Raw genomic sequence first — 26919 nt, 5'->3', positions numbered from 1 at the left:
TTAATTATCGAAAGGCATTGACCAGGAAAGCCATGTTAGCACCTTTTTAGTCAGATATATTTAAACGTGGTTCTCGGTAGAAAGGTGCCTATGTGGTTTATCAGGACAGCATATTCAAAGCCTCAGAGTGGAGATTTAGTCATTCAAATAGAACAATGTCAAGTTATCAGGGCACTAGACCATTATGTTGTCATACAAGGATCCAAACTTAATTCCAGCCTGCAAGCAAAGAACAATCAAAGCCTGTTCAGTCCTGGGGAAAGAGGCATTTGTTAGACTAAGTCAGCAGAAGGACAAGGAACTCTAGAACACAGGTCAGTTGCATAGTCTTGTTTGTTTTTATGATCTCAGGTAAGAGGGAAATAGAATTGTTCCATAGATCTATTTTTAGCAGCTTCAAATGTGTTTTGTAGACTCCTGTATTTCTCATATTGATTTTTCCTAGGTCCTATATAGTTGACACACTCACTCTATTGTAAACAGCTTTTCTTATTTTTTTGTTTAGTCTCCTGGACCAAGAGTCTCGAGTTGTCACACATGATGTGAGACCTTCCCAAGTATGAGAGGAGCCCTGAGCATTGTATCATACCTAAACATAAAATACAACTTGCACAAGCAAAAATACAAGATAACCCCCCAAAATACAGCAGTGTGTTAAAACACTGAATATTTCACTTAAACCAAGAATCAGGACAAATAAGGTTAAAGTTACTAGTCTGTCCTTAACTCACCTTACTATGTCCAGATTATGCATTGCAGAGCCTTAAAACAGAAAATATATTGTACTTCAGAAGAGATGGAACAGGCTGAGTTCAGAGAGACAAACCTTACTCTCGTCAATTTAGGTACCCTTCATATAAAATAGCTGTTCGATACCTTGAACACAAAATTCTATTTGAAGTACTAAGTATATTAGCCACTTAAGGGCTGCTATATATACAGTAAGTGGAATAAAACACATTTCTGCTATTAACTTACACACATTGCCTTTGGAGCAAAGATGTGCTGGTGGAAAACCAACAGAAGGCCATCACATTCTGCTGCAGCAAAGGGGCTGAATACATGCAGATTTTCTATCCCTAACAGCTCCGAAACAAGTGATGGAAACTGCGATGAACATGACATTTTACTGACTTCACAGCTCTGATGGTTCTACTGACGCCATCTGGGAAGCACTACAGTTTACTGCCATGCAATAGCCAGTGTTAGAAGTCAGCTATTAGAAGATGATGTCCTTGCCCTCTTTTGCTTATCTTTCATGACAGGAAGTCAGGCTAAGTACCAGAATTCATTCCTGAACCACTCAGGCCTTGCCGTGGCAGATTCAATAATGGCAGTAGGAAATTATAAAGGCACCTTAAAAGTTTAAGAAAGGAGCAATGCCTGCTGTATTTTCCATTTTGAAGCAGACTATAATGCTTTTCAACTCAGAATCACACACTGCAATTACTTCTCCCACTACTGGAGTGCAGCACCTTCATGGTGACACACAGTGGATGTTTAGAAGCGCATAGTAAAACTGCACATCAGCTTAGGTAAGAAAGTGAAGAATCCAATATCTGTTTTGAAAATGTAGGGGAAATTAGGAAGCAGAATGTAATTAGCAGTTGGAGTTTAGACAGGACACTCAGATTAACATCTCCACTTTCGAAAGCGGTATAGTTTAGGCCAAGTCTACACTAGCAAGCTTACAGCAGAGCAACTATACTGATGCAGGTGAGCCGCTGTAAGAATGCTTGTGAAGCCACTCTATGCCGACTGGAGCTCTCCTGTTGACATAATAAAACCACCTCCACGAACAGCAGTAGCTATGTCAGTGGGAGAAGCTCTCCCCACAACACAGCCCTGTGCACACTACCACTTATGCCAGCAAAATCTATTGTTGCTTAGATTTTGCTGGCATAAGTGGTAGACGTGGCCCTAGTGTTCTAAATACAGACTAGTAGTCAGGAATCCTAGCCCATCTTGCATTTTATTCCCGACTTTGACAACCTCTATGGCCTTGGGCAAATCATTTATCCCCAGTGAGGAAGGTCAGGTTACATACAATGGGATTAACTGCTTGCAAAGCATTCTGAAGACGTCAACAATACTGTTTAATGCTTTACAAGCACGAGGATATTTTTAATGGCAACAACTGGTTAGGACATCAGCTTTAGGTGTCATCTGCAGATTCATTGTAATCATTAAATATCAGCTAATACATTCCTAAAAGAAAGATTTTAAAATAGCACTGATAGCCCCTCACTGCTAATTGGCATTGTATATTTTAGCAATTATATATACACATACACATATCTACACACACACACACATAGATTCCAAGGCGAAAAGGTACCATTGTGGTCATATAGTCTGACCTCCTGTACAACACAGGCCAGAGAACTTCCCTAAAACAATTTCCAGAATTCTATTTTTACTGAAAAATTGTCAGTGATGGAGAATCCACCACAACTCCTGGCAAGTTGTTCCAATGATTAATTACCCTCATTGTCAAAAATGTACACCTTATTTCCAGTCTGAATTTGTTTAGCTTCAACTTCCAACCACTGGATTATGTTATACCTTTCTCTGCTAGATTGAAGAGCACATTACTAAATATGTGTTCCCCATGTAGGTACTTGAAGATTGTAATCAAGTCACTCCTTTTTTCTTAGTTAAGCTATATAGATGGAGCTCCTTGGGTCTATCCCTATAAGGCATGTTTCCTAATCCTTTAAATTTTCTAGTGGCTGTTCTCTGAACCCTCTCAAATTTATCAACATCTTTCTTGAATAGTGGGCACCAGAATCGGACACAGTATTGGAACAGCAATTGCATCAGTGCCAAATACAGAAGTAAACTAACCTCTCCACTCCTACAAGAGTCCCCTGTTTATGCATCTGAGGATTGCATTAGCTCTTTTGGCCATAGCATCATATTGGGAGTTCATGTTCAGCTGATTATCTACCACACACGCAAATCATTTTTCTGAGTCACTACTTCCCAGGATAGAGTTTCCATCCTTTGTTCCGAGAAGTATACACTTAGTTATATTAAAACACATTGTTCGCTTGCGCCTAGTTTACCATGCAAACCAGATTGCTCTGAATCAATGTCCTGTCCTCTTCATTATTTACCATTCCCCCAATTTGTGTGTCATCTGCAAACTTGATCAGTGATGATTTTATGGTTTTCTTCCAGGTCACTGCTAAAAATTTTAAATAGCAGAGGGCCAAGAACTGATCTTTGCGGGATCCCACGGGAAGTACACCCTCTTGATGACGATTTCTCAGTTACAACTACATTTTGGGACCTATCAGCCAGTTTTTAATCCATTTAATATGTGCCATGTTAATTTTCTACTGTTCTCATTTTTTAATTAAAATGTTATGTAGTATCAAGTCAAACACCTTACAGAAGTCAACATCATTATTTTTATTAACCAAACTCATAATCTCAAAAACTATCAAGTTAGTTTGACAGGACCTATTTTCCATAAATCTATGTTGATTAATTACATTACCCTCCTTTAGTTCTTTGATTAATCAAGAGACTTTATTAATTGTATGGCAAAGTCATACAAAAGCCAAGTCACATACAGAACAAAAATCCAATAGTCTAAAAGGGTGTATTCCCTCCATACACATTCTATTCAATGGGCAAACACTGGTTAATAATTCCCTCTTATTTCCAACAGTGACCTACCACTGCTCATTAACAACAATTACATGTGTATAGGGACACAAATGTAAAATTAAGGTGGGAAGGGTAAGGGGAATTAGTAGTACAAACCAGGACTACATTTGTTTTGTTTTTGTCCCAAAAGCAAAACAATTGAACTGTTTCATTGCAGTTGCATCATGTAGCTCTTTCAGAAGAACCAGCTCTAAATTAACAGGCTGCAGGTATAACACAGTTAAGAGGCTGTTACACAGATGTTTTCCAAACCAGACTGCTAAAACAAGGTAAAAACAACTTTAATTTATTTAGCTGTACTGGGCCCTTAAATGATTTTCCAGTTAAATTAGGTGGACTAACTTGCAGCGATACTGGATAATGCTAGCAGCAAAGGGATCATTTACAGACCTACAATTCTTGACACAGAACTGCTGAACAGTACATGGACATTACCATTATAATTAAAAGCACGCCTACTTTGAGAGATAATGAAAACCGATCTTTTGGAGGTATTAATGAGGGGCTAGTGGTAGGTCACTATTAGAAATAAGAGGGAATTATTAACCAATGTTTGCCCATAGAATCACAGACATTATAATGTTTATGCACTTGCCAAACAGTGATTAGAGCTAATTGTTCATTTGCTTTTCTAAATGCAAATCCAAGCTCAGAAAAAGTGGGTCACTTACCATTTGCTGGATCTGTTTGAAGGGTTGCCTAGTGCTAAAGATGCTAATTCTGAAAGGGCTGATTAGAAATTAATCCTACCATTTTTTAAGCAAATGGAAGGATAGTGCAGATTATTAAAAGGTAATGAGCCAACAATACAAGACAAACAAAACATTTTAGTTAGAAATTTAATGCAAAATTTTTTCATCAGCCCTGAATCTTCTTGTACCCCAAATGAAATTCTACCTACTTAAGTAAGAGGCATTTCATGAGGATTAATTACTTGTTTTGCCACTTCTCACACGCTCAAGAAAACCCAACCTATTAATGATGAAGAAAGAGGACTGATAGTACACACTATCCACATTAGAAGTACCTCTAGGAACAAGGACCGGGTAAGACATTTTTAGTATTTTGTGTGAGGAACCAGAAATTAGGAAAAAAGTTGTTCAGTGTAGGGCACCTGAGGGTAGACCACCACCAGAGGTCAGACAGGTTTAGCCCAGATTCCGGAAGGGAAAAAAAAAAAAATGGACAACTCCGGTGTCAATGTGCAAAGCTATGGAAGAGTCAGCAAGAGCAGAGAAATTCTGCTAGGTTTAGTCTAGAAAAACATTAAAATTACAGGTTAAGATGGCTACTCATCCTTTGGAAATAGCCAGAGATCTAATAGTGCCATAAGGAATCTGCTAAAGCCTCACGAATGGCCCAACTTATCTCTGAGAATTAAGTTTTTCCATCCAGATTTTTGTAAAAGATCCAAATTCTGAACAATACCACACAACCCAACCAATACCCTAGATATTTCAGTAATAGACCATCAGTGCAGGGCCTTGTGTGTTATTAACTAGGGAACATTTCCTTCATTTGGGGGGAAGGGGGGTAATTGATTGTTTACATTTTGTAATAGAATTTGGCCTTTACTTCTTTTTTTCTTAAATAAAGGATAAACAAACATGAAACATTAAAAAATGACTTTCCTCATATGGATAAATTTTTCTGACTATGCCAAATTTTGACACAAAATGCACTTCAAGTAAGAGACACCTGAACCAAGTTTGTACACAATGCATGCTTATTACAGCCAATCACAAGGCATGCAGTGATTCAGTAAATGCTACTTCTGGCTGTTGCCTCAGCAAAATTAGTTTCAAATTGTCCTACTCAGTTATTTGTCCCACCACTATTCCATTAGTGCACTGCAAAGACTGTAGTCAGTAAGTATTACTCCTCTTACGGCAACATTCAAGGTTCCTTCAAACTCCTTTCGAACTACTGGCTAAACTTTTCCAAAGCTACCTCTACAGCAGTCCCCTTCTATAAATTACGATCTGGGGTTTAGGAACTTTGAGGGAATTATTTATTTTTGTATGAACAGACTTCAGCATACTACTTCCCACTCAAGTCAGCCAGTACACATAGCACAGCAGCAAGAATGGAATGGAATGGAAAATACCTTCTCTCCAGTGGGGGGAGGAGGGGAGAGAGGGAGGGAGGGAGGGAGAGAGAGAAAAATCCCACAAACAAACCAGGAATCAAACTTGCATCCTCAGCATAACTAGTGCAGGGGACAGCCTCAAATCAGACCAGCAATAGCTATATGCAACAACAAAAGAATAAAGGATAAAATTTTAGGCGACAGTTATTTGGTTTTGAGATTTTAGTGAAAAGGAATGAAGCAGAAAAAACATCAGTCTGATAGCTCACAAATACCAGAATACCTTGAAGTACAACTGAAACATTTCCAATATGTAACAACAGCAAATGATGTGAAACCTAAATGTGTGTGTACACAAACACAAACCGAAAATAAATAAATAAATACTCTTCCCATAAGTCCATGGTTACATTGAACCTTCATAATTAAGAATCAGATTTCTTTTAACCCTGCTTAACCCATCTAAGTGTTCTCACTGGAGGACTGTCAACACATTCTTTCTGTGTAATATGATTTAAAACGAATGGATAGCATTAGCAAGTACAATACTGTGACTGAGGTGGTGGGTAAAAAAAAAAAAACCCAACCAGAACTGTATATGAAAGTCTGCAGAAACATCTCTAGACTCAGCAATTTCAACATTTGTATTTTACACAGACTTTTTTGGAAGCCACTTATGAAGCCAAAATAATGAAATATCAGGCCTTCTCTTAGTACTTCCACAATCTGGGAACTGATTTGTTGCAGGAAGATCAGTAATACCTGGTCAGGATTTATTTCTGACTCTGAGACATGAAATAAACCAACACATCAACACAAGTATCATACTCCATAAACATACCTAGAACCCCCCAAATAAGTCAATAAAGGAGAGAATGATTTGGAACAGTCTTTTTCAGGACTCCACTAAATAACTGTTTAGATATGTCCATTCCAGATCTCCATACCCAATACAGATTAAACAAAAACAAGCTTTTCTCTACAGTGCTGGTTGACAATCATCCAATAGCAGGGGGGAGTCCAACAACACCAGAGATTGCGAACTCTACTAACAAGTGGTGTGTACAGAACCTCAACCAAAATGGTAGATGTAATCCTTACCACATCTTCCAGTTGCTTCCCCCAATTTACCAGCATCTCATCAATTTTATCTGGATTGAGCTTCATCAAGAGAGTCCTCATCTAAAGCACAATCTCTATCAAACAAATATACATCTTATTCTATAAACAGATGGTGAGGCTCATTCATTTGAGGCCCAACACTTCTCTTGGCTTAACAGCAAGCAAGCATGAAAGTCTCCAATAAATTACTGGTTTGAGCAAATTTTAAGTTTTTCATTAAATTATTATTTCAAACTAGGATTGCGAGTCTTGGTTACAAGGCCAAAGACAGCACTTGATAAGGTTTCTATTTGGGTACATAGCATATCAAAAACTCTTGAATCCAGACAATTAAATTGTAGATTCAATAATTTGAGTTTGAGGTTTCTCAGAAATCATTTTTCCACAACCCAGATGATTTAGGATTAGCCTCCAGAAGTTATGGGTGAGTATTTAGGAATTCAAATATCCGCTTGGAAGGCCTGCTCCAAGCGTAAAACAACTGAGTTAGTATTCAACACCAAGCCTCTAGGCTTGTACTGGACCTTGTCAAAGAATGTTTCAGGTACCAATATTTTTGCAGGATATCAGATAATCCAATAGTAACAATCACAAACCAGAACCAGTTCACAAACTAACTTTCTAAAGCAAATGTTAGTTAAGAAATGCCTTTCCAGGATCACAGTGGCTGTCAAAAATCATTATGGTACATTCAGAGCTATATCTGGATCTTGACATGATGATCGTTCCAATTTTTAGCCATAGCAACCCCCTTAGCAATATATAACAAACCAAATACATATTACCTATGCATTTTATTACAGATGTTTGTACCTAACTTAAGCATCTGAAAATTATAATTTGGTGACAGCATCAAACTCTGCAATACATAATACACAGGTGAATGTGTGTTCCAAGCCCTGCTCTGTGCTGATCCACAGAGGATATGAGTTGTTACAGCCCTCAGCTACAGAGCCTTGGCTCTTTAGCTGTTCTTGCCCTTAGCTCTGGATGTCCCCAGAACAAGCCTCAGTATTTCAGCCAAGAGGGCGGCCAACAGACATACATAGTGCCACGTGTTTTAAATGTACCCTATTGTTGAGGATATTCATTATACCTTCAATATACTCACAATTTAATTTTGTATAAAAAAACCCTTGAATACTAGGTTCAAAGTTCAACTACCAGGATATCACACTCAGAGAACACAGCCCTGTCAAAAAAATTACATGCTGCATACGAGCCATGCTAATCACATGCAGTTAAATATCCTGCATTTACAACTGACTGATTCATATGTGGTCGGATGAGACCAGTTTTCATTTTTAATTTCTTTATAAGCACTCTGACAAGTGGTAGATCGTAACTGTATTGGGTAAGTGGGTTATGTTATCTTTCTGGCTTCAGAGCGCTAGATGCTTCTGTACTACACTTTGGGAAACACGCAGGTGGCCAATTATGTTATCTACAAAAGCCGTGACAACAGTATTTGAGATCCAAGTTGTCCTTGAACAAGACAACCTTAATTTTTTAACCCTCTAGTTCAGGGGTGGCCAACCTGAGCCTGAGAAGGAGCCAGAATTTACCAATGTAATTGCCGAAGAGCCACAGTAATACATAGAATCATAGATTATTAGGGTTGGAAGGGACCTCTCAGCAGCTTCCCATCAGCTCCCCCACCCCGCTCCTTCCGCCCACCGGCAGCCCCCAACCCATCAGCACCTCCTCCTCCCTCTCCACACCTCCTGATCAGATCAGCTGTTTTGTGTTTCCAGGCATGCAGGAGGCTCTGGGAGGGAGCGAGGGCACGGCCGGCTCAGGGGAGGGGGCAGGGCCTGTGGCAGAGCCAGGGGTTGAGCAGTGAGCACCCCCCCGGCACATTGGAAAGTTGGCGGCTGTAGCTCCAGTCCCGGAGTCGGTGCCTATACAAGGAGCTACATATTAACTTCTGAAGAGCCGCATGTGGCTCCGGAGCCACAGGCTGGCCACCCCTGCTCTAGCTGGTAGCATATGCAAAAGACAAAAAGTCTCGGACTTGTTTACCAAAAACCTATCAGACTGACTGTGAGGTCATATTCTTGAGTGACACCTTGCAAGATCACAAATCTTCCAAAAAGCCCCTGTTTGCAGGGATCTTTTCCCAAAAAAGTTCAGGGTGAAGCTGTCTCTGCCTACGTCTACACTACGGCCATTACAGTGGAACAGCTCTACTGCTACAACTGTGCTGGTGTAAGGTCTCCCGTGTAGCTGTTCTATGCCGGCATAATTAAACCACCCCTAACAATTGCTGGTAGCTACGTCGGCAGGAGACCATCTCCTACCGACATAGCGCTGTCCACACCGAAGCTTTGGTCGATCGGGGTGTGTTTTTTTCCACCCCCTTGTGCGACAAAAGTTTTACCAACAAAAGTGTTATTGTAGACATAGCCTCTGTAGCCAGCTAACATCCTTTCAAGCATCTGTATGTAAATACATGGGATGTTTGTGTGAAGTGGAGGCTGAGAGAATGTGAAAGAGAAATAAATTAAACAATGTAATTAACAAGAAATAAGTATTTGGAATGACATAACTAAACACTGTGGATGTATTATGCACACTTACAACACTAGAGATGTTTTATTAATGGAAGAAACTCCAGCACTGCTTACTGAGTAAGGACATGTTCTAAATTAGGGGAAAGGGTATTTTAATTAAAAAAATATATATCATCTAACATTTTGGTTACAAGATGTTTAAAAACGTTGGCACCCAGTGTGAACAATGCTTACCACCTTCCAGGATCCCCCTTAACAGCACTTCACAAACATGCTTAATAAAATCACCTTTTTTCTACTCTACATAAGACCTAACAGATTTGGGGCAGTTGACATGTTAACTGAAGCATAATATTTTTCAGTCCTTCCCTAAAACACTTTATCAAAACAGACAAGTCCCTCACCAGCAGCAAACCACAGTCAGAAGGCTAGAAGGTATTGACATGTGTTTCCACCTAATGCTACACCACAAGTTAGGTCAGCCACCTTACTGTTACCCATCCCCCGCCCCTTCCCCTCACCATCACAGCACCCCATCCATCCTGCTGTCACCTATACCCCAACACCCTCTCCCCACCTGATCCTACACCACCCCATCCACCCCGCTGTCACTCATCCCCCACCATCCCGACACGCCCTCCCCAACTGACCCCACACCGTCCGCCCCCCCCCAAATCCCACCATCCCATCCTCACTTAACCCCACACCGCGCCTATCGCTGGATCAGCCCCCCCCCGCTGTCCCCCCACTATCCCGACACGCCCACTCGCTTCCTCTCACCACGCCCGTTCCCGTGTCGCTGAGCCACGAGTCCCTCGAAGCCCCACGCGCTACTGCCACCCCAGTGCCCCCATCCCCGCGCCACCCTCCCCCCAGCTCTCGCGCTGCCGTCCCCGAGGGGCGGCTACCCCACGCGCAGGGAGGCGGCGGAGAGACGAGCCCCTTGCCCCGCCCGGGAGAGGGACGTGGGGCCCCAAATACTGACCAGCGGTGGCTAGGCCGCAGCTCAACAGCGCCGCGGCGCAGAGTAGCAAGACCAGCCGCTTCCGCAGATCCATCGCAGGGCTCCTGTGAGGCGACAACGCCGCCGAGGAGCCCCAAGTCCGGCTTCCCCACCCCGCCCACCTGCCTCGAGAGGGCCAATCACGCCACACGAGCTCTAGGACAACAACCAATTACTGTGGGCCGTTCGCAGCGCGGGCGGCCCATTGGACGATGGCTTCTCCGACATGGCCCACTCGGATTGGCTGAGCACATTATTTGCCGACGGATACCTTCGCCCGGCCAACCGAATCTCAAGAAGGGAAACGCAACCCCGACAGCGCCGGCCCGGGGATCAAATGTCCGGACTACAATACCCAGAATGCATGACGGGCCTGTCACCACCGTGCCCGTCATGCGCCCGTCATACTCCCGCTGAGGCGGCCCGTGTTAGGAGTCAAGTTCTAGTTCAGCCCTCACCGTGGGCTGGAAGCGCTTTGTGCTGCCTCAGCTGGGGGTGGGGTGCAACTAGGAGCTGGTGGGTCCCAACCGCCCTGTATTATAAGCGACGTCCCTTGTCCCCTACTAAATCTTCAGCCTTTTATCCCGCGTTCAACAGCAGGGGCCAGTACTCACCGGTGCATCATCTTTCCACTCTCCTCCCCTCTGTGCTGCGGAGGGAAAGCTGCCAATTTTGGTTGGACATATTTTCGGGAGGTTGCATCACATGACATAATCTTTAATGAAAGATTAATCTTTAATAGCTGGCGGCTCCAGGACAATCCTGGAGGCTTGGCAACCGGAGCAGATGAGGCGGTGCTCAAGGGCCAGGGTTGGGAGGGGAGTGGAAAGATGCACCCTGTGAGTACTGGCCCATTGCTGGACAGGGTCCCTGCTGACTCCAGCCCTTAAGCACAGCAATCCCATCTGCTTTCCCTGCACAGGCTCTGTCAGGCAGAGCGAGTATACAGACTGTGTGTCCTGGAGCTGCGCCAAAGGGTGGAGTCAGGAAGGAGCTCTGTCCAGCAGTAGGGGTCATTACTTCCGGGGTGTGGAGTCTCTGCCAATGACCCCAGCATGATGCACAGTGCTGCAGCAGGCAAAGACCAGCAACTGTAGTCTCCAACTTGGTTCCTGGCATCCCTGCTGAACCTCAACAGCAACTGAGGCCCAGAGTTCTCTGCTACATCCACAGCTGGAGAGAGAGAGAAACCCTAGGAAGCTTGGGGGTGGGGAAAGGCATAGGCGCTGAGTCCGTCGGTGCTCTGCACCCATCAGCAGCCAAGTTCCCCGCCCCCTCCCAGCTCACCTCCACCTCCACCTCCTCCCTTGAGCGCGCAGCATTCCCTCTTCTCCCCCTAGCTCCGAGCGCTTGCCGCTGTGAAACAGCTGTTTCGCAGTGGCAAGTGCTGGGAGGCAGGAGGGGGACCAGGGCAGAGATTTGGGGAAGGAGTCCAATAGGGGCAGGGAGGGGGCACAGTTGGGGCGGGGACCTTGGGGAAGAGGTTGTAATGGGGGCGGGGCAGGGGTGGGTGCAGGGCCGGAGGTGAGAGAGGGGTTGAGCACCACCAGCGCCAGGAAAAGTTGGCGCCTATGGGGAAAGGGACTTGCCTCCAGAGGTTCAAGTCAAAATTGGGGTCATCTGAGGTCTGTTCTGTATTTTTTAAATACAGTGTTGGCAACCCTACTGGGAAAGACCCTCAAAGGGCAACACCAGAGCTAATGCTAACCCGCACCCTCTCTGCCCCCAGTTCCTGAGGAGTTGAGACCAACCACCAAGCTCCCCTGTGGAGCTGATCAGGAAAAGCTTTGTAGAAAATTCTTCCCATTTTATTTAAATCTCCAGATTTGATTAGAATTACAAAATTTGAAAACTCCCACCCCGCCATAAAACTGAACAGAAAATACGGCACTGGTAGCGAATTGTGAACCTCTTGCCAAAATGTCACCTACTTTCTTCCAGAAATTTTGAAATTTAATAAGAAATTGAAAAGTGTTGACCACTTCTACTGCTAGCAAACCCAACAGGAATTAGTATTGCTCAGACTCATACTTTGTGCTATCATATCTATGCAGAGGGGACAAATGGCAGCCTCTTAGCTCCTGAAAAGTAGGGAATGACTATTTTAATTCAGCTGGGAAACAGAATGTGCTGATGCAAGAAAGCTTATTCTTGGAAGATTTGGACAAGAGCCGATGAGTAGGAAGGGACTAAGTTGCAAAGGGCTTTATGGTAAAGACTAGAAAATTGAATCTGATATGGTGAAGAAGAGGGAGCTAGTCCAGAGACTCAAAGAGTGTGGAGGGTGACATAGTCAGGAGGGGTGCCATTTCAGATTTTGTGAGGTGGGGGAATTTTAACATGTCATTTCAAGGGCATACCCATATTTTAAGGAAGCTAGTGAAGAGACCTATTCCAAGGCTGTAACAACCTAGTAGGATTAAGAGCCCTCCAGGGGTACATAGACTAATTCAAAAAAGAAAACTATTTGACACTGAGCCACAAAGGGTTACGCAACTAGCAGGCTAAATGACCCAAATTCTACCTTTAGAGACATATTAGAAACGTATGCAAATGGTAATTAGGGACATTCCTTATAAATAGCTAGCAAAGCCATGTTAGATGGACTAGAGCTTTGAAATGCAAACCTGTATTGTTAGAGAAGTAGAGGTAAATACTAAAAGGCATTTGTATGTGTTTACTTATATCTTGTTAGAGGTTAATGATGTAACCAGACGTTTCCTGTCTGTTACTATATTCTATTGATTCAGAGAACAGAAGGGAATATTACATTTAGATGGAACTTGGGTGTGATAATATCATTGGCTATATTTCTCTTTGAAGTTTGTAGTAAACTGTCTATGAACTGCTTAATGAATAATTACATTATGCTGATGAATGCAACTAATTACCTGTGTATACATAGGAAATAGGAGGTTTTATTTCAAAGCCACAGTGCTTCACCCAAGGAGTACCTGCATCCAGAGATTAGCAATATCCTGCCAGAGATCTGTAAAATAACTCTAGGTACCTGATCCTGTTATCTCAGATCTGCTTAAGCTTGAGTCACAAGACTGAGGTCTCCAGCTCCTGTCTGGATTATCCTGCTAATTCTCATGGAAGAATTTGAACAAACTGTATATGGACTGCTTCCTTAAAACAATCCATCCTTGGGTTGCCACCCAGACAGCCCTAACCCTATTCAGCTTGTATTGTTAGGGTCAGGGCAGGCTAAGTACAGTTCTGCTGCCCTTTACTCATACAATAAGGATAACAACATTTCATTAGCCTGCACTCTATACTAAAGTGATTTATAACCCAACACCATCCAAAACTGATCACTTTGGCAGAGTAGCTCCCTCTGCTGAATACCTAGGCAGAGTAGGCGTGTCTATGCAAGCAGGATCTGTTCCTGAAGGCTTTTCCCCCAGTTCATCAAGATATCAGGGGAGAGCTCATTCAGATCCTGCTTACACTTATAACATGGGATACAGATTTCATAAGTGAGATTAATGCATGCAGCAACTCAAGCATTTCATAAAGCCCAAACACTAAACCCATTTTTATCAATCTAATACCTATCTTAACAATACTAACACACAGGTAAACTATGCATTTCCAGCTATGCATTTGTCTGTGTTCAGTGAGGCCGAGGGGCCTTGGCATGGTTTGCCAGTGTCACAAGGTTAAAAGTCATATGTATTTTTAAAAAGCCTTCCTTACTTTTGTTACTAAAAACAGTCAAAGAAAATCTACCTTGCTTTCATTTTTAAAACTTTTTTCACATTTCCATCAACTTTGAAAATGACAATTGATGTGTCACTCTAGATTTTCTTTACATGCGACATTATTATTTGTGTGTATTACCATAGTGCCTAGGAGCCCTAGTGATGCACCAGGATGCCATTGTGTTAGGCACAGTACAAACACAGAACAAAAATATGGGCCCTGTCTCAAAGAGCTTACAATCTAGGTACTTGTTGCTTTCATTTTTATTTATACTTAATTTCTGCTTAATTTCTCTTTCCCTGCTTTGTGCATTAGCACAATCCTGCAATGGTAGGGCTGAGGACATTGCAGAAGAATATTGATTTATTTTTTTACAAATTTCCATTGGAATAATAATAACAAATAGAAACACTTTCTATTGGCCTTAGATATAGGAACAGCTTTTAAAAAAGCTAAAATCTAAATTTTGGGCTAAAAGTTTTCCTGGTAGTTATCTCTTCAACAGCTTTGATATTGTGCAGTGGGAGTTTTGCTTTGAACAGCAAAAGGAACTGCTGTCTCCCTAACATAAAATTATTAGAAGAACAAAAGATAATGCCTTTAATGAAGGCTTAATCAAAATGGATAAACGAAGCTTAAAAGTAAGCAAATTACTCTGAAAGAAAATAAAACCTATCTAAATGACAAAGTGTTCTGTTGATTAGAATTGAACAGAGCTATGGGTTATTTAGCTATCGACAGCAGAATCCAGAATGGAGCTGTGTGAAGAAAAAAAGTAATTAAATAACTTTCCAACATTAATTATAGGGAAGAAAAGGCCCGTGGTGCAGTGTGAGCTACAGAAGTCAAAATATCTCAACAGGAGGACTGGCCGCCATGTTTTGATGTTAGAGTCATTATGAAGTGATAGGTTTCAAAGTAGCAGCCATATTAGTCTGTATCTGCAAAACGAACAGGAGTACTTGTGGCACCTTAGAGACTAACAAATTTATTTCAGCATAAGATTTTGTGGGCTACAGCCCACTTCATCGGATGCATAGAATGGAACATATAGTAAGGAGATATATACACATATAGAGAACATGAAAAGGTGGGAGTTGCTCTACCAACTCTAAGAGGCTAATTAATTAAGATGAGCAATTATCAGTAGGGGAAAAAAAAACTTTTGTAGTGATAATCAAGATGGCCCATTTCATACAGTTTGACAAGAAGGTGTGAGGATACTTAATATGGGGAAATAGATTCAGCGTGTGTAATGGCTCAGCCATTCCCAGTCTCTATTCAAGCCTAAATTGATGGTATCTAGTTTGCATATTATTTCAAGTTCAGCATTTTCTAGTTGGTGTCTGTATTTGAAGATTTTCTGTTGCAAGATTGCCACCTTTAAGTGATACTCTTCCTGCAGCAAGGTCACCCTGCAGTGTCTTATATGCTCTGTGTCTGCTTATGGTCTGGGTAGAAAGTTCATGTGGTATAATGTCCTTTAGGTTTGTTGGTTTCTCTGAAATATTTCAAATACCTGCTTTACTTTTTTGTAACATTTTCTTTGTGTTGCTCTTAGGAAGTGTGGACTGAATTTTTGTGCTCATAAAAGCAAGCAACTCTCCAGTCAGAAATATAGTGGTATGGGCAAGTGGGCTCTTGCCTCGCAGTTCTGCTAGTGCCCCTGCTTTCTGATATAGGGCTATATTTTCAAAAACTCAGCACTCACAATTGGGGCCAGAATTTCGTAGTTGCTCCGCACCCAAAGTGCTGAGTTCTTTAAATATCTGGTCACTTACTCTGATGCTTAAACAGGAGCTGAATTCTTATAGATTTCTAATCCCAGCTGTGGGTTCTGAGCACTTCTAAACATTATGGCCTATGCACCTGCTATTCCAGCTCAGTCTAGATGCACCAGTGCTCCTCTGTTATTCTAACCCTGACATCTTCAGCTTGTTCCACCGATGACCCTTAATCCTGACCTGCAGCAGTCCTTGCTATCCTATTCCTGGACCTCTTGTGAACAGAGAGGACTAATCAAACTGATCAAACTGACTAATCAAAGTGAGTGCAGTGGGGCAGCCATAGTGGCTCTGACATGGAGGCAGAGCCCACCTGCACCAAAAGCCAGAGATCCATAGGTTGTCTCCTTGAAAGCCTGACCTCTATAACAGGTCCTGCCTTCTCTCAGATCAGCACTGCTCCAGGAAGACAGAGCCACATAGAACCTGAAATCTATCATCCACTTCTCTGTATCTGAAAGTGCGAAGTGGAGGATGTGGCCTTATTGAAATTACATTTTTATTTGAATATATTTTTATTATATATTTCCTGTTATTCCTGGGGTATATGCTATTCATTTGATTTTACATTTCCATTTTCACCTTGTTTCCAGTCCAAAAGATATGAAGCTTATGATTTTAATTTGTTTTTGAGGGGAAAAGGAAGTCCCTTGAGTCATTCTTTTGTTTTGTGCCCCCTCTAAAAATCTCAAGGCCAGTAATATTTTCAGAAACAGAATTTCAGGCAACCCAACAAGTTTTCTTTATTAGATGCCGGGTTACAAGTGGTTGATTAAATAGCTACCCAAAAAAGCAGATCTGAAATGAGAAACTCACAGAGGAGCTAATTAGCCTAGCTTTATCTTCATAAAAGTGTCAGTTCCAAGAGGGATCCAGGAGCTGTTTATTATAGAGCATCACTCTCAGCTTTCATGAGCTTCACGGGTTTCTGCAGATCAACTCTCTCTAATATTAAAGGAATAACAACAATAATAAAAGAGAAGGAAAAGTATTCAATAGTCTCAGACTGTGATGGATTTAAGACCTGGCTGCACAGTAAATCTTATTATGTCACAGGAGCATACTATAACACGGTAATGCCTTCCTTGCATTATGGGGTCTGATCTTCCTCGTGTAGATAGTGCCAAGCTCTGTAGTACTGCCCTGGTCTTTCCAACGCTTGTGTAACAGAACTGTAGCCACAATTGTCACATGGGAGGGATTTTCAAGAGCACTCACACAGTGGCTTAACTCTTTTTTCCACTGATGTCACAAGAACTTTATGGTGCTGGCAGGGATAGAGCCTAATTCCACTGATTCCAAAGCAAAAATCCATACCTCTTGAGCTAAAGGAGACTCCCAATAAGCCAGTATCCATATAGGCCTTTATGACACTGTTGAGCAGTTCTGATACCACTGCCCCCTACTTGATGGAACACACATCATCCAGGTTTCCATATCTCTAACGGTTCAATAACATAGTTATAACACAAGTTCTTACCCATCCAAACAAACAAGACCAAACTGTATTACAACATAGTTGCAGCACTATTGTCTTATGATGAAATCCCCACAGCATACTAACATTTACTGGGTGTTTGGAGAGTGTCTTAGGCATTTTCCAAACTATGCTAGGAAGAACTATGTTTAAACATGACTGCATCCATCTGTAGGATCTGAGAGCAACTAGAAAGCCAAATAATTATTTGTCTGAAATGCTTGGTGGATGGAGAGAGACAGGCTCATTAGAGTTAGGGGCAAGCTGAACAGTTCAGATGTAGATCCAAACCTTCCCAGAGTTCTGGGTTGCTTGGATCCAGGGATTTGGGGCTTATTTTTTAACTGGTTAATTTGTCCCTAGTCAGTAATCCATTAAAGTCTTCAGTGTGAGTTAGTTCCAATTAATTTGGTGTATGCTGTCCTGTATGAGCTTGATAAATTTATTGCTGCCTCTCAATCTACCTGTGCACCAGCCATAAAATTCCCATTACTGAATTTAATAATTTTATTCTGTAAAATTTTTAATAGATACTTATTTTTCCATGCTTTTTTCCATTTTGTCTATGCCAAAATATGTACTTCACTTATGCAGACATGACCTGGGGCTTCCGTAGAATCCATTCCACAGGCATTAGACTGAGAAATGCAGGTCATGATTAGTGCCGCTTCATTCCAAATGAAATGACAATTCATAAGTACTCAAAGTTTAAATAATACTTTAAAAGCACAAAGTACATTTAATCCGAGGAACTCAAAGCATTATGGGTTTTGTCTAAAGTCCATGGAAGTCAGTGATAACACTCTCATTGACTTCAATAGGCTTTGGGTCAGACCCTATACAAAAATTAGACTCTCAGCTTCTATGTAAAGTGTTAAAGAGTCCTGTGGAACCTTATAGACTAACAGACGAATTGGAGCATGACCTTTCATGGGTGAATACCCACTTCGTCGGATGCACCCACGAAAGCTCATGCTCCAATACATCTGTTAGTCTATACGGTGCCACAGGACTCTTTGCTGCTTTTACAGATCCAGACTAACACGGCTACCCCTCTGATACTATGTAAAGTGTTGCTATTCCCATTTCACAGACGGGAATGAGATAGAACAAAGAGGACCAGAGAAGTTTAGGGCTAGATCCACAAATAGATTTAGGTGCCTACGTCTAAAATTTAGATCCTTAAAACCCCTGATCAGCAGCTACCTAATCCCGTAGGTGCCTAGTTTCTTCCAATAAAGTTCCCTAAATTTCTGCTGCTGGACACATGCACAATTGCCTAAGTCCTGATGCCCAGTGCCTACATCATGCTGAAGGCCTGCTGAGGCTCGATCTAGTGGGCATGTTCAGAGCATGCCTAGTAGCTCAGGCAGACCCAGCACAAAACAAAGCCAGAGGAGGTGCTGATTCCTTTATACCCCTAAGTTAGAGCACTCACTGAGGATGTAAGAGATGCAGGTTCAAATCCCCATGCTGCCTGACTTGAAGCAAGAATCTGAACTCAGGTCTCTTATCTCACAGATGAGTGCCCTAAACACTGGTCTTTGGCCCTCTTGATGTGTTGTATGAAATATTTAACTATTAATGGGAGTAAGGATTGGAACCCCACTTTCCTACATCCTTGGGGAGTACCTTAACTGCTAAGCTATAGAGTCACTAATTCTCTGGCCTACCAAATGAATTATGGAATAATTTGTCCAAAGGGAATTCTGTTGCTACTGGTTGATGTATGCCTTGCTGCATAAGGGCTTTAACCCAAATTCAGTTTTTACCCAGTGTAAAGTTACTGTGGGTGTTATTATCCATGTAAATGTGTAATCCTTTTTAAAAAATCCAATTAAGCTGTTGGACTTAACGATATCTTGTGGCAGCAAGTTCCACAGTTTAAGTTTGTTGTTGAAAAAGCACAGATACAAGAAAAAGGACCTGCCCTCCCCCCTCTGACTTAGGTGCCAGTAATACTGCAGGACATACACTGGGTATTGCACATAATATGAGGTAACTATTTTGGATGTCATTATGGATAATGATCACTGGACTGGAATTAGGTGGTTGCCTATGGGCCAGTGATCATGATATGATTACATTTAGTATGGCCAAACAGGATATTCCCAACCAGTAGTATATCTATCTGGTGCTTCAAAAAGGCTAAATTTCTCTAAATTGTGAAAAAAATTTAGACAGAAAAATGTGAATGTAAAATTGCAAGTTAAGGAGAATTTATTAGATGGCCAAAAATCCACAATCAAGAAAGGACAACTTTGAGTAAAAGCCCCATCTAGCTAGGAGGAGAAGTGAAGGCTTCAACAAAAAATAAAAATTCAAAAAAAGGGAGCCTCATACAGCAAACAGTATAAATGAGAAGTTATGAAGTGTAGATAATTGATAAGGGAAGCTAAAGACATCAAGGAAAAATCCATGGCAGGTGAAACTAAGGACAGTGAGTTTAAATACATTAGGAACAATGAACAGCAAACAATGGTATGGGTCCATCACTGAAGAGAGATGATAAAATTGTTAATAATGCAGGGAAAAAAAGGCAAAGGTGTTCAATAAATACTTCTAGTTTTGGAAAGAAGCAGAATTATGTACTCATATCATATGAACAATGAATTACTTTCCAATCTATTTGTAACTGAGAAGGACATTAAAGTGCATATATCAGGAATAAACATTTTTAAAATCAGCAGACTTTGATAATTTTAACCCAAAAGTTCTAGATGAGTTGGCAAAGGAGATCACTGGGCTCGGGTGTTAATTTTTAATAAATATTGGAATACTGGGATAATCCCAGAAGACTGGAAAAGTGCTAATGTCTCATGAGAAAATATTTTGTTTGAATTTTTTAAAAATCAGTCCTACTGTATACACATGTAAAAGCATTATCACATTTGGAGTTAGTAGGGCTTGCTAGTGCTGCTCCCCAAGGCAAAATACTAACCTCTTGTTCTAACTACACTGATCTGTTGATCTTGCAAACCACCCCGGAGAAAGGAAAATGGCTTGCTTTTCATATTCTTGAGGCTCAACAGTGACCTGAGCTGATGAGTAAGGAGCAATTAGCTCTGAAAAGTATTCCATCCAATCCCTTATGGCCAGAAGGGTGTTAGCTGTGATATGGAGCCTTGAGGATGACTGAGATACAGAGGACTCCATAGATGCAATAAAAGTAGATAAGAATATAATAGTATCTTATTTAGGAAAGCTGGCACAATATTAAATTGCTTCTAAATCTCATCAAAAATGTATTTATATATATATAAAATGGCCAAAGCTCCGATACAGCAAAAAGGTCAAGCAAGGCCTCAAGAAATTCATCATTCCCACTGACAACTGGGAAAATCCTGCCCATAATTCTTCAAGTTTGCAAACACCGCAGAGAGCCACCAGATCCCAGAATGAGGCCTGCATGTAAGCCAGGGAACCGTGTATGCATCAACTTCTTTTGGTGAGTGGACCTGTGGCCACTGTGGGAAGGTCTGCTGCTCGTGCATCTGGCTCTTTTCCCATACCACTGTTAAGCACTACTACTGGACTGACTGTGTTGCGCCTCCTTTCATCTGTCAAGATGTTGGACAACCACATCCATAAATTACCTGTGCAGCTCCCATTGTTGCTGACAGAGATTAGAGAGAGAGAATACTAATAAGAAAGTGGCCAGAGTTTCTGCATTCCATTATTAAAACCTGATCCGAAACCCACTGAAGTCAATAGAAGGACTCTGATTGACTTTAATGGGTTTTGGATCAGGTCCTTATCTGGTAACGGCTGTACTTGTCCTAATCCAGAACTGGCATGCTTTGTTGCCCACCCACTTCCTTCCTGCAATGATTATGTGGAGACATAGGTGCTGGAAATAGGAGTGCTGGGGGCACTACCGCAACCCCTAGCTTGAAGTGGTTTCTATCATATACAGGGTTTACAGTTTGGTTTAATGGCTCTCAGCATCTTTGTTACACTAAGATTTGAAACTCCAATTATTTTACCTACAAGAGTGATTTCAATACCCTTAAAAAGGGTAACTAGATTGTGATCCACCCTAAAAGAATTGCCAGAGTATTACCAGGAGGAATGAAGGCTTACAGTATATTTTAGACAGGCAAGAAGGAATACATATCAGAGTCAAATGCAATGGAATTACAACTAAAAGAACTAAAATGGCACAGTAAAATAAAAAGGCACAGATTGCACAGGACATTTAACATATACAGGAAATACGGTAGTTTCAATGTAACAAGCATATAGAGGGTCCCATATATCCAGAGACTCTTAATCCTAATGTTACAATTTAACTCTGCACTTAACACAATGTGGCATGAACAGACTCTATATACACATAGAAGAAATAATTGTAGCATTACAGATTTAAAAGAGACATTTACTTAGTACTTAACATTTAATATTTAAATTAAACAGTAACATTTAATACTTAATATCAATTATTCATATTAATATTTACATAAGCATCCTGTGAGGGTCAGCTGAGTTCTCAGAGAATGTATAGGGGAGATCGCACTTAAACACAAACATCCAGCTTTATTGATAGGTAAATCTCACACATTCCTTACATAACAGGTAGGAAGAAGATCAAACTTATACAGATACCAAAATCCCTCTGACTCATCAGAACAGACCTTCTGCTCTGTCACAGCAAGCTGATGTGAAGAGCTTGTCCGGAAGATTGGGGCTTCTGTGACTGCTTCCCATCAACTCTTGAGGTGGTTAACGGCAGGTTCTCTGTTGTAGAGATGGTGGCTTGCTGGAAGGCAGTTCCTCATTGCCACAGCAACCCTTTAGAATTCTGTCAGTGCTGCTTCTTTTCTAAGTGGCTGCTTCTCAGGTAGTTTCTTCTTTGCATGTGTCTTGCAGCTTCTGCTCCTCTTTCAGCCCCAAACCCACTACAAGTTCAGCCTGCCTGCTGTGGGCCTTATATATTGGCTGCTCTCTCAAGGTCTGCTCTCAACTAATCAGCTGCTAGCTTTCTAGCTCTGCCCAAGAACATCATCTGGTCACATATACCTACATGTGCTTTGTCTGTCACTCTTTTATGATGTAATCTTTAAGCTCCGCCTAGTCACATGTACCTACATGTGCTCATCTGTCTCTCTCTTATGACATCACCTTTAAGCTCCACCTCCTGATGCAATTTTGGATTCTAGAATTGTGTTGAATCATTCCCCATTTCTAAGTCAGCCCCATATCTGCCATCTTGGTTGAGTTTTCTAAATTTAAACTAACATTAATTTCTATTTAATTGAGCCTTATTCCTGAAACTAACTACTGCTTTGTGCAAACCAAAGTGTACTGATATTGTCATCACTCTTTTTATGTCCATTTGACAGAAATGAATTTTTCAGCAATTTAAACCCCTTCCGAGGTTTTTCTGCAAGCCTCTTTTTAGGTGCTGTAAGATGTCTCAGAACATTCAAGTCAAAATCTCTTGTTACACCCCTACTATAAAAATTGTCCCAGCACCCCTGTGAGGAGATCTTTGTTCCTTCCTCACATTTTCATATTGTTCCTCACATGTGAAATCTTTCCCTGTTTCTCTCCCCACACTTGGTTCTCTTCCCTACAGACTGACCAAACCACCTAATAAAAGCTGTTAATGGATCTCATCAGTAAAGGATTGTCTTGGAACTTTACTTTCAAAAGTAAAGACAATACGAAGGCCTTGTGTGATTGAAGGCTTCAGGGTCCTGGGCTGATTTATCAACTCACAGGCTGGTCTCATATCTTCCTCCAGTAGCTGGGAAGACTGAGTAGGAAGTGTTACTACCTGACTTTGCTGAAGGTTCCCGATTTCTGTGCTAACAAGATCTGTTCTGTGTTGTTCCTGTCGACTAATAAACCCATCTGTTTTACAACGCTGACTGAGAGCCACTGGTGACTGTGAAGTTGGGGTGCCTGTTCCTTTGGGCATGTAAGGCTTCCCCAGCTGTCCCATCCAGGTGGATTCGCCTTGGGGAACTCACAGAGTGGAGAGGGGAGCTGAAGACTGCGAGGTCAGACCCAAGAAGTGCCAAAGCCAAAGAAGCTTCTTGCCATGGTGCAAGGATGCCCTGAGGAGAATCACATTGCACCAGAGTCCTGACTGGCTTCACTCAGGGCAGTTCCAGAGCACCCAGGCTGTGACTCCTGTGACAGCTTCATGTTTCATTTCTGCAGCGTTTGAAAATAGAATCTGAAAAGCTGCTTTAATATTACTTTTATTTTAAAACTAGCAGTCAATTGTCCCCCCTTTATCTGGTTGTGTCATTGTACTGTCCCTCTAAACTGCAGGTTCCACAAGGAGAGGATTGCTGACATATCTTGAGTAGATGTGGTCAAAATTTTTCAGGCAGAACAGTTTTCTGTTGGAAAATGATCATCTGATGAAATTACAACCTTTTGTGAGAACCATCAGTTTTGTTGAAATTTTTTACAGGAAATTATTGAAACATTTCATTTTGATATGGTTGAAAAGTTTCATTTTGACTTCACCATTTTGACTTTTATGTTATGTTATAATTCAATGTTTTGATAGGTCATTTGTTTGCAAAAAAAATTTCAGAATTTTAGTTTTGTGATAAATTCCAAAATTAAATTTTTTTGTTCCAGTTTGGAACAAAAGAAAATTTTGAAATGTCAGAATTTCCTGCGGAAGAGATATTTCATCCCCTTGTTGCCGGCACAGAGGCCCGAGGCGACAGCAACAGTGGTTCGTTGCCCGGTGTGCTTCGCCAATAAACACACCAAGGTGGAGAAGCAAAAACCAGGTTTATTTGAGCCCAGATAAGGTGCAAGGGAGACAGCAATCTCAAATCCTGCACACCGATACAAGCGGTTTCCCTCTCTTTATACATAACTTCAGCTAAGCATTCCCATCACCCCCACACTCCTCCTCTCCCCCCACCTTTCATTCCCATGCAGCAAATATACTTTGCAATAGCAATCACATGAAGCAGTTAAGTCATACTTGGCAAAAAACCACCTTAGCTCGTTAGCAACTTTTCTGTGATCAGTTATCTGTACTTTCCCACCGTGGGGGCTACGTTCTCATGCATATAACTTTAATTACAGCACCTGCTTTCCGCCTATCTTATTTAGTATTGGCTACATCTAGTATCAAGCAACCTTGCCACTGCCAGCAATTAGCACATAACACAAAAGGTTACAAAAGTTTAGTAAGGCTAACAAAAGCACTTTACATAAAGGTACTTTGGGTCACATAGGCCCAAAGCCATCCTCCCGAGTTACATAGATTTATGCCTAGTGACACCAACAACTCCCCCCTTTGAGAATACTCAACAAACTTTTGGCTGAGTCTTCTCAAACTTTAAAGACAAAAAACAATGAAGCTTTGCAGAAATATGTACAACTGCTCTTTTGAGCTTAGTCACCCCAACCCAAGAATGAACGCATGGACAAAAGAGTGGAATGTTCATTTAACAACTAAGGGATTGGGGCACTGACTATAAATCAGGTAGGTATACCAAGTGGTTTAATTTCCCAGATGTCTCGGTGAATAATTCAGTCCCATATGCATGCTCCCCATGGACCCAGCAGGATTCGGTATGTGGGAGCCCACACCCACCCTAACCGGTCCATATGCTTGGAAGGAGCACTGTGAATGTCCACACTTCCACCCAGAAAGTGTCCAAGTATGTCTTCATGACCACAGATCAGATGGTACTCCTGATATGTCTGTAAGGGCAGTGGGTCAAATCTGGTGCTCAAGATCACTCTGAATGGCCATCAGCTGGTCATTCAGGAAATCCTGAATTTCTAAACATACTAGATCCCACTGCAATACCTTCCCAGCCTCAGTGATATTCAATACCATCTCTGTCAGTAACTTCTGGGTTATAGAACTAAGGGTGGAAATGACATGTAACTCACCAACTCCAGCCTATACTTGGGTTAGCTGAACTTCAGAAATAAGGCTAGTGGCCCTTTCTGGTTGGCCCAATTTCTTATCATGTTCTTGGCCTTTAAGAATATTCCAAATGGCTGTTACACTGTTAGCCCCAGCCCACAGGGATCTGCCCAATTTCCTCTTTTTCCAGAGGAAATAACCCAGGCTCTTTGTTGTGCTAATCTAATGGCAGCCCCTTGTGAGCAATCTGGGTATGTAAAAGTGATCTGAAAACTGAATAAAGGCAATGTCATTCAAAATCCAATTAGGGAGGGCAATACATACTGAAGGATTTATCCAAAACACAGGGCGCAGCCTGTAGAATAAACCCCAAAATCCAATTAATACCACATTCCCAAACATGGGTCCCACAAGTTTTTTTCCTGCCAGTGTGTAATTCTTTGTTTCTTCACCAGGGTCAGTTCTCAATGTCCTTTCTGGTCAGGAATTCCTGGACTTTGGCAATGTCAGTGGAGTGAGTGTTTCTTCTCCTTTCCCCAAACAGTTGTAGTTCAGCATTCTACAGGGGAGGAATTACGAGTACATCACCCTGTAATGGTTTTGTTTCTTTTAGAAAAATTCAAAGGCACAGTAAATTTGTCCGTGGACAAGGGAGAGGTTTAACCAGCACATCACCTTGTCCTTTTCCCCTGCTGTCCAGAAGCACAATAGAACTAGAAAAAGGAATAGGCTAATCATCAGTAGAAAAATTCTTCTGAGGTTGAGGGGTATTTTTGCAGTAAGAATCATGGGTCCAGGCAGTCAGTCTTTGGCACATCACAGCGGTGTTGGTAGTCAGCAGGACTTAATAAGGGCCGTTCCAGTATGGAGCCAAAGCAGTCTTTCGCTGGTGGGCCTTTACATTGATCCTGTCTTCTGGTTCCAAGGAGTAGTGGGGCTGCTAGGGTCTTCGGATAGTGCTTTTTTACCTGTGAGAAAAGAAACCTAACACATTGCATTAGTGTCTTTGCAGATTTTACAGTTGCTTGGGTATATTCAAGCCCCCCTTTTTGGCTTCTTTTAACCTACAAAGGAAACTTTTACTTTTCATTTATACACCTTTTGTTAACAATGAACACATACACTTATTATTTAATGTATGCCACATATACCCTTTTACTAAATTAACCTTATTACAGAGCTTTAGAACAACAAGCCAGGACAAGCACACCCACTTTGAGAAGTTCACTTAATATAACCTCTAGTCCAATAGCTTTCCACCATCCCCAGCCCGCTGGCTAGAAGTCTGAGGTAGCCAGAAGGATCCCATGCACAATATGGGGAGTGGGTTAACTCTTCATGTCCTTGCTTCCAAAGACTGTTAATATGCAAATTTTAATAACTTTAATTAAACAATCAATTTAAAAACTTTCAATTAACAGATTTGGCCAATAAAGTTTTTCTTTCTCTTAAGGAAATGTACTAGACTTTAGTATATCACATTTTTCCTGATGTATCCAAACACTTTGTATTCTAAGTTGAACAAAACAAGTATCTGCATTTTAATCCAACCCTTTCACTTGATTTTAAACCAGACCATCCCATGAAAATATTAAACACAACAATTCTGGCCACAAGACAAACACCACAAGACAGAACATAGAACACAAAACTTAATTCTTTACTCCATTAGTAAATGCATGGTATA

At 41.5% G+C, this 26919-nt stretch overlaps 1 protein-coding gene and 1 long non-coding RNA gene across 3 annotated transcripts in view; one reads left to right on the top strand and one right to left on the bottom strand.

Moving 5' to 3' along the window:
* Window positions 1-10543, bottom strand: part of SEL1L (SEL1L adaptor subunit of ERAD E3 ubiquitin ligase) — a 53884-nt gene extending 43341 nt beyond the window's left edge. Inside the window, exon 1 of the mRNA XM_039537531.1 lies at window positions 10388-10543. Coding sequence (XP_039393465.1) covers window positions 10388-10460 — 73 coding nt within the window. The 5' untranslated portion in view covers window positions 10461-10543. The remainder of the gene's footprint in view (window positions 1-10387) is intronic.
* On the top strand, window positions 253-7055 carry LOC120404659. Of its 2 annotated transcripts, XR_005598101.1 has the most exons (4): window positions 253-314; window positions 3836-3947; window positions 4641-4724; window positions 6753-7055. It is a non-coding gene; the product is annotated as an uncharacterized LOC120404659 (long non-coding RNA). The 2 variants fall into 2 exon arrangements; XR_005598100.1 differs by lacking the exon at window positions 4641-4724.
* Window positions 10544-26919: the final 16376 nt, after the last annotated feature.

This window comes from Mauremys reevesii, linkage group 4 (genome assembly GCF_016161935.1).
Source record: "Mauremys reevesii isolate NIE-2019 linkage group 4, ASM1616193v1, whole genome shotgun sequence".
NCBI classification, from domain to species: Eukaryota; Metazoa; Chordata; order Testudines; family Geoemydidae; genus Mauremys; species Mauremys reevesii.
Note: the sequence above shows the minus strand (reverse complement) of the source record. Positions and strands in the feature narration are given on the sequence as shown.